Here is an 8,238-nt window from a genome sequence, read left to right on the forward strand (position 1 = left end):
ATTTTTATCCAATACTTATTCTTTGGAAATTGAACATCTCTTTTTATGTTGCACTGTATTGCAAAGGCTTTTTACTGATAAAATGTCAGCATATTATTGAATGAAAGGTTTCATGCTAAAACAAGAAACAAATATTTTTATAAATATATATATTTCTTTCTATTTGTTATGGCCTTATATCTTCATGAAACAACATACTATTTTCATGTTAAGGCATGATAATGATAGCTTCTTTGTTATTCAGGCCTACAGCTTCATTTTTGTGCCTTGCAGGTCTCGGGCGTTGCTGGAGCCTATCCAATCTGGCTACGAGCGAGCGGTGGGGTAACCCCTGGATTTGTCACCACACATAGACAACCACTCACACACACACACACAGAGACAATTTACAGTAGGTAATTAACCCATCTAAATTGCATGGTTTTGGAGGTGGGTGGAGAACCCAGAGAAAACCATACAGACACAGGGAGAACATACAAACTGCACACAGATAGGAATTGAGCCCGGTACCTTCTTGCTGTGAGGCGACAGCACTACCAACGATGCGACCATGTCACCCTTCTAGAGATAAGTTCAATTAAGTTCCACTGATATTTATGTGCCATGTAGTTCTGGTTGAAAATGTGTCACACTGCTGAGGTGAATTGGATGAGAGATTCCAAAACAAGGTTGTTTCTTTTTTTTATCTTTATTGGTTGAACGTTGTTGTAAAGAGCTTTAATAAACACCAGCACCTTAGAGAGTCAAAAAAGGAAAGAATCCCGGATTTTACCCAAATACATACATATGTGTGTTGTCCACTGTTTAAAAAGTAGTAGTTTGCATTCATTTGCTAATCATGCAAAGCTAATTTCCAACAAAGAGACAATGAAACAACTGAGAATGTATCAAATACTCATAACTCATAACAGGTGTATATTTCCAAATAAACCTGAGCTGTGGGTAAATTACAGCAGGAAGCGCTTAAGTATGATAAAGAAAACTCTAGATTCCCGGTAAGTAATGCCAAGGATTTTAGACTGGTTGAGGAATGGTTTGAAGATGGAACAAGGTCAATATTTGTTAATAGCATGGATCTTAGCAAGCTGCAGAGTGAAGAAACATGTCCTACTCTGACAGTTGTGTTTTAATTTGAATTATAATGATCCTCCCACGCACTGAGGTCAAAGGCAGGGACGTCATTACAATTAGTGAATGTTGAGGGGTCACTGTGTCTAAAGGGCTTTAGAGGTACTTTCGTGATGCCTGTGTTGTCACAGATGATTCGTGCAAGTGAAGTGTTCCCCAGGGACTGCCTCTGTGCCTCAGTGAAAACTCCAGGATTCTCCCACCAAAATCTGGAATTAAATAGTTTGGTCAATTTTTTAAGTCAAGCAACACTGAACGTAAAAGTCTTCATCCTGAGTGATTTTTATATATATATATATATATATATACCTGTCTCCATTGCGGATCATCCTGAACTGTTTGGAAACCAGGCAGGCCAACAGGGGTCCCACTCGTCCACCAGGAACAAAGGGCTCAGCCACTCCACCCAGCCACAAATCAATGTTGTCAGGAGTTTTATAAAGGTCTATCAGTCGCTGGGCCAGTCTCCGATTACCTAACACTGCTGCAAGCTCGTTCAAATCACTTGGCTCCGATAGGTTACAGAACTTGCGCCATTTATTGTAGGCTAAAAAGGGCACACAGCATCCACAACATTAGAATGATAATGATAATGAGCGGCAAAGGCAGAATACTAGTGAAGCAAAACAGACAGTAAATATACGATAAAATAAGGGTCAGACCAGGGATTCCGTGTTCTCGGGCTCTCTGCATGTTTAGAGAGCCCAAATCCAGTGCTTTCTCAAAGGAGAATTCAAAGAGCCTGTCCCTCAGCTCATCGTGCATCAACTGATTTTGTCTGTTCAACTTGGCATGATTAGACAACAAGCCCCTCAGGATTGGATCCACGCCACCTGACAATTTAAAAAGAAAAGGTAAGAGAAAAATTAAGTGTGACTATCTTAAAACTCAAACTAGTTACGCTGTTGATATTAATACTGAATTAACTTTAACATATGAATCATAACGCCACTTGGCATTTCATTGTATTTCTTTTTGTGATTTATTTGCCATTATTTAATATTTGTTAAATTAGATCCTTACCTTCATAGAGGGGTCTCCATGGTGCGAAGAAATTTTTATGCAGCAATACATGGGGAAACCGCTCATCGGGTTTGAAGTCTTCATTAAGGCGTAACATGATAGTCTGAATCATAGTGTGAGGAAATCTGAAGGCATTGGTGAACACATTACCAATGGTCGCGTCCACGTTTTCATCATAACCAGGGTAGGAACCCAATTCAAGGTCAAAGGCTTCTTGACCAAGCATTATTGGTAGGAACTTGCCGAAAATCAGAACCTTAAGTGCAAAGAAATAAAAATTGCAAAGTGAAAGAATGAATTAACAGAAGCATGTAAAGATATACCATCTATCTATCCCATTAATGCAACATGAAGCTGGGCCCCGCTCCAACCTGGAAGTAGGCTCCCATGATCTTGCGTGCCTCCTGGTAGAGTCTCTCTCCAGACCAGTGAGGATTGAGTTTAGCCAAAGCACGAACCAGGCGGTTGTGTTCACGGAAAAACATTGTGTGCAAACTGGTTAAAGCAATGTTCTCACTTACTCTTTCATCACCTGGAAGACAAAGCGGATGGTTGTTTTTATAGCGTACACAGTTTCAGGATTACGGTGTCATGCATCGCTCTAAAAAGAGAACTGGTCTGAAGTTAAATCCAGTGATTTGAATATTCTAAATTAAACTGCTCTGAGTAGGAAATCACTCACCAGCTAGAAAGCATGGTACCTCCTTGGCATCAAGTTCAACAGTAATGGAAGCTCTTGTGGCACACAAGTTGACATCCACATCGGAGAAGGGCAAAAACTGACGGCCGTTGTCATCGTATTCCATGTTCCCCTTCAACAAACCTTCATCTGAACTGAGGTCTCGGAGATTGTAAGCTAGCTGCTCATCTGACCCGTACACCTGGCTTGCGTCAATGTAAGCGGTGAGAGAATTAATCTGTTGACGGATTGTGATGCCGCCAAAAATATGACCACTGGGGCCAGTACCACAAGCTGGTGCAGAACGAAAGAAGGGGAGGCACTGGCCTGAGTTTCTGCCAAACCGGGGATCCCTTTGGGGAATCTGTTAAAACAAGAATGTGTTAGCTTGTTTGTAGATTTGTGTTCATTTCTGTTGTAATGCGATGTGGTGATATTCACCTGAATGGGGAAGCAGGGCTCTGTGCGGTCACAGGTCCTGTCACAGTCAATGCCTTTATTGAATGAGCGGATGACAGGCGTGTGAGGCGCGAGGGTCAGGTCGTGGTCAACCCATTGGGCAAAGAGTACCAACATGAAACTGAAGTCTGGGTCATTTCGTATTCTATCATTTGCTGTTTGAAGAATTCTATTGGACACTTCCCGAACCTGGAGACACACAAACGAGCCACTGTGGTGAAAGTGGTACCATCGAGGAAATACGTGAAGCATCACTGCAGTGGTGATAGAATGTATTGTGTTTCTACTCCTTCTCAAGATTTCTCTTAGATGTGCTATCTTTCCCATTCATGCATAGTGAAGCTAGGCGAAGTACAGTCCTGTATGTGGAATATATACTGTGTGTGTGCAGATATAGTACCAAAGGAAGAGGGTAGTTATTGAAAGGTACTTCCGGGTCCCAGCCCCTGGGAATAGTGAAATTATCCTGGTACTCAGCAGCGAGCCAGCGAACAAAAGCTGTGTTGGAGGCTCCAAAGAGAGTATTTTTTCTAGACAAGAAAAAATACATTATTTACATAACCTTGTCATCATTCACATGGATACGCCAACTCCAGCGTGTGGCAACCTTTGACAGTACTGATGCCAGTACTCAGACTGTCTCTTCCCATTTTTAAGATCCATAATGCAAAAAGAAATAGCATCGAGACACAACATAACAATTGAATTAGAAATACTGATTTGACTAAACTTTTTTTTTTTTTTTATCTTATCAGTACAAATTAGTATAAACAAGTTACTCATGCTTTGGTATCAAGAAAACTTTCAAACTGCTTAATCCATTGAAACAAAACAATTAATATCATTTTTTGGAGTGTAAATTAAGTATACTATTCTTGTACTTGAGTACAATATATGAAATACAGAACAACCTCACACACATAACTGATACTGCTGCCAATATCATTGGTCTCCCTGTGTCCAGATGAAATTTCCAGAAGCCTCACCTGTTGTTGCAGACGCCGGTTATTGTGCGAAACCGGTTTAAATTTGGCGTCGTCTTACAAGAAGGTGGACGCCGTTGGCCGGTACATCCGGTGAGATCAGAAATTACCTGCAGGTCCTCCTCAGAGATTACTTCTGATTAACAGAGGCAAGATTAGATATTTAGTTGTGACTTTAAGATATTTTGTTTGGAAAATTCATTACTCGATCTCTTGCACACAAACCTGCGGCAGAGAGGGAGCGTTTCTGACGTTTGTTTAAGGAATCCTTTAGCAGATCAATGGCAACATTCGTGTAATCAGCAGCTCGCACTGCATTTCGAGTTCGCCCAACGGGCTGCTTCATCAAACGAAGAAGGTCTGCGGGACTAGCTGCCTTCCTCTTCACTCGAGCAATGCTCCTGTGAGTTAGAGTTAACAGCATTGATTGATGGTGTAATGGGATTGATGGCATTGGATGCATTCATGTTGCTTCCAAACACTCACTCTTTTCTGGAGTACTCATAAGCAGAGTCCACGATGGCTTTGGCTTTTTTCACAGCTTTTTCAATGACGCTTCTTTTCAAATTCGGTTCTGAAGGCAAAAGCATCTTTTAATGAGTGCAATCTTTGTGGTCGTCGACATGATCCAGTCTTGTTTCTCAGTGGTTTTCCATGTGCGCTATCGCCAGGGATGGGGACTCGCGAGTCCGGCTCAGACACAAAGAGAAAAACTTTTTTTCTATCTACAGGTTCAGGGAATTTATGAATTAAAAAATGACCTCTGACATTTTTTGTCAATGACCATTACAGAAAATAAAACTGGTTCTCTTTAGAATGGAAATATTTGTTTGTTGTTCACTCTTTGTTTATAGTATTGACAATTTAGTTCAATATAAATATTTTGATGCAGTTCTAGAATTTGATTAAACTTAAGGTATAATTTACATGAACCTGACATGGATTTGTTTGGGTACTTGTGCATGTATCTGAGGTATAGAATGGTGTATAGGCAGATAGTGGTTGACAGTATGGAAGCAGCAGATACAGAAGTGCAGCTTCAGAAGCACATCACTGCATACATTGTTTTTGTTCATTATTGTTTGTATTGAAGACCGGCAAACCTTTATTTGTCAGATAGTTGTTTTCAAATAGTTTTTTTTTTATTACTATTTATTTATAAATTTTATTTCTATAAAAACAAACCATAAGAATTGGGACGTTACTTTAACTTGCGGGTCAAAGACTTGGACTTGGGATTTTGAAATTTGTGCACATCTTTGGCACATCACTTCAGAAATATCTAATAAAGTTTTTAAACGTACAACATGTGGTTAAAACCTTTATCTTTTGTTTTTTATTAATGTTCGCAGGAGACTATTTCTTATATTTATAAATACTGTTGTGATGTCATTTGATAGTCATACTCACCCCCATTAACATGACTTTGCGAACACAGGTAAACACCTGCAACTATGATGAAAACAATCCACTTCATCACTGAAAAACAAACATACTCCCCTGTTACAACATCCAATGACCAAATCTGATTTGAGTACTTTATTTTTATTTTCATTGGTATCGTTACATGCCGATGAATCTAATAAATATAATTATCATCATCATCATTATCAATAAAGAGAACGAACAACTTCCTAATAAACACAATATAAAAATCGTAATACAGTACATTTAAAGCAAAAGTCTATTGTTACCTGAAAAGCATATAGTTAGTGAAAAAGCTTTACCACAGTACCTGCTATGTTCTTCGAGTACTAGTGTGATCCTCGTACTGCAGTTAGGCGACAGTGCTTTTGCAAGCTGAGCTGTGATATATATATACAGAGAGGTTTACTGCCAGCTCAGCATCATTGGTATGACAATTATTGCAGGAACACGATGTTGTTTAACAGGAAACTCAAGGCCTGTCAATCATAATAACACCGTGTTTCAGTTTCTGAATAAATAGATTTTTTTTCCCGCTAATTGGTTACGTCAGCGTAGCTTTCTGCCACACCTGTGGGTCTTTTACAGACATTTGAACATCAGATTGAGCCATGTGGGAGACATGTGGAGCATCTACCCGACCACCCAGAATAGAGGCTACAGGACGGCCCGGTTCTGGACTCTTTAGTCAGCAGTCTGGGAGAGGAGAGTGTCCGATTTGGGACAGAATCTGTACAGAACATGTTCAAAACATGCCTTTTTGAAATGGGCTGTTTGATTCACCTGTAGTATTGTATGTTGCAACCTTCTTGGAAACTCCCCCAGAAACAACAGTTTTTATTCTTCCTGAGAGTCACGTTTTGCACTAAGAGTGTAAAAATAGTAAAGTAGAAATATTTCATTCATGTAACCTGACACAAGGCAGTTTACGAAGCCAAAAGACAAGCTAGAATTTCACTTGCAATACAAGAGCGTCGGTAAAATTTAGGAATGACAACATTAGAGTGGAGGAAGGAAAACCCCATCTGAAGCAGTTACACTGACCGAGATGAAGAGTCGCGAGGCGCCATGATTTGGAGAACATAACCTTTCCAGACGTAAACAAATAGAGGTAACAAAAAGACAGCACTCGAGTTTTTAGGCCAACGCTAACTCACTGCCTCAATGGCAACATTGCACTCGCTTCTAGCTTTATACCCCAAAACTCTCAGACGCTCTCCTAAACTTTAGGAGTGATAAAACCATTAATGCTGCTTAGAACTGTACTTAATCATTCATAAAAATACTTTTTTTTTTATGCATGACGGGTGGCATAGTGGGTAGCGCTGTTGCCATGGGTGGATGGATGGAAAATGTATGACGAACCAGTTCAGAGATAGACGTATTTGGGTATTTCTGGCACGTAAACTGCTGCTGGATCGAAGAAAAGAAGACAAAACAACCATTTATATATAAACAACGATACTAAAAGCATAGTTAATATCAACCAAATGGATTGAATTAACTTCTCAGCAAAGCAGAGGAACAAATGAAACAACCATGGAATACTTAAGATTGCTAACTGTGGGAACGTTGCTTTGAAGGAACACAAGTATAGAAGTCATTAAGGTTTTTGGATTAATGCTGCTCTTGTTGATCTGTAAATGTTGCACAGTTTTTTGAGATATGTTCTGTCAGGGTGTGGTTGTTGGTGAGCATATTTTGATCCTTTTTGTTTCTTGCACTTCTTGATATTCATTCTGTGATGCCAGTTTTCTGCCAACTTAAAGTTGTATTTTTGCCTATTGTTGTGGCTGTTATTTAGTTTTTTCCTGTTGCTTTCCAGCCAATTTACCTTGGTTTTCTCTTGGCTGTGATTTTTGGTTTTGGTTTTCATATTTGGCGTTCCAGCGTGTCCCTCCCTCAGTGTTTTTCATAGTGCGTTATTAAAGACTTTACACTGACTTTTGTCTCCGTCTCCGCATTCCGGGGGTCCTCAGTTCCTGCTAGTTCCATGTTGTAACGTAACAGACCACAAAAAAATTGTATGAGTGTGGTTTGTCAATGAATAATGTGTGTTAATGTAGGGAATTTCCGTATTTAGATGGGATTCCACAAAGTAATTACATGCCGACACCACTAGGAACGCACCACAGTTAGTTTGTTATTTTAATGACTGATTTCAATTGAACGCATCACAACAGTGATGTCACACAATACAGATAAACATGGGATTAGATTGGCTGGGGCGGGACCCCCACCTGGAGGGGGCCGGACTCATGGACATTGAAAGACGCGGACGCAGAGGGCGGCCCTTTGTTCGGACCTGAGACTCACACGCGGAGCAGGATCGAACCTCAGCGCTGATATCCAAATCAACTGTATTGATCTGCATGTTATATAAATATTTTAATCGTGACCAAAATCCTCTTTATTGACCACGCACCCACACGGAGAAGAAGAACCGGGGAGGGTTGAGGAAAACCCTAACATTAACAATATATTTAGAGGAATAATGTAATCACAAAAGTAACCATAAAGGTTAATAAGGAAGTAATTCTT

General features: G+C 39.9%; 1 protein-coding gene across 1 annotated transcript; it reads right to left on the minus strand.

Annotated features, from left to right (window-relative positions):
• Nucleotides 1-669: 669 nt before the first annotated feature.
• Nucleotides 670-6,051, minus strand: LOC137893343 (eosinophil peroxidase-like). Its single transcript, XM_068738801.1, has 13 exons — nucleotides 6,008-6,051; nucleotides 5,683-5,751; nucleotides 4,759-4,846; nucleotides 4,498-4,673; nucleotides 4,276-4,408; nucleotides 3,690-3,819; nucleotides 3,272-3,478; nucleotides 2,834-3,194; nucleotides 2,523-2,683; nucleotides 2,152-2,407; nucleotides 1,791-1,961; nucleotides 1,438-1,675; nucleotides 670-1,337 (listed from the first exon to the last, which is right to left on the minus strand). The coding sequence occupies exons 2-13, from the start codon at nucleotides 5,747-5,749 to the stop codon at nucleotides 1,127-1,129; spliced, it is 2,199 nt and encodes a 732-aa protein (XP_068594902.1). The 5' UTR covers nucleotides 5,750-5,751; nucleotides 6,008-6,051; the 3' UTR covers nucleotides 670-1,126.
• Nucleotides 6,052-8,238: the final 2,187 nt, after the last annotated feature.

This window comes from Brachionichthys hirsutus, chromosome 4 (genome assembly GCF_040956055.1).
Source record: "Brachionichthys hirsutus isolate HB-005 chromosome 4, CSIRO-AGI_Bhir_v1, whole genome shotgun sequence".
NCBI lineage: Eukaryota > Metazoa > Chordata > Actinopteri > Lophiiformes > Brachionichthyidae > Brachionichthys > Brachionichthys hirsutus.

What these genes read in the sequence shown, in the direction of transcription:
- LOC137893343 (XM_068738801.1), bottom strand. Translation starts at nt 5,749, where the DNA reads ATGAAGTGGATTGTTTTCATCATAGTTGCAGGTGTTTACCTGTGTTCG. An exon ending in ACCGGCGTCTGCAACAACAG is followed by an intron (nt 3,820 to 4,275) that starts GTGAGGCTTCTG and finishes TTTCTTGTCTAG; the next exon opens with AAAAAATACTCTCTTTGGAG. An exon ending in TCATGGGAGCCTACTTCCAG is followed by an intron (nt 2,408 to 2,522) that starts GTTGGAGCGGGG and finishes TTTGCACTTAAG; the next exon opens with GTTCTGATTTTCGGCAAGTT.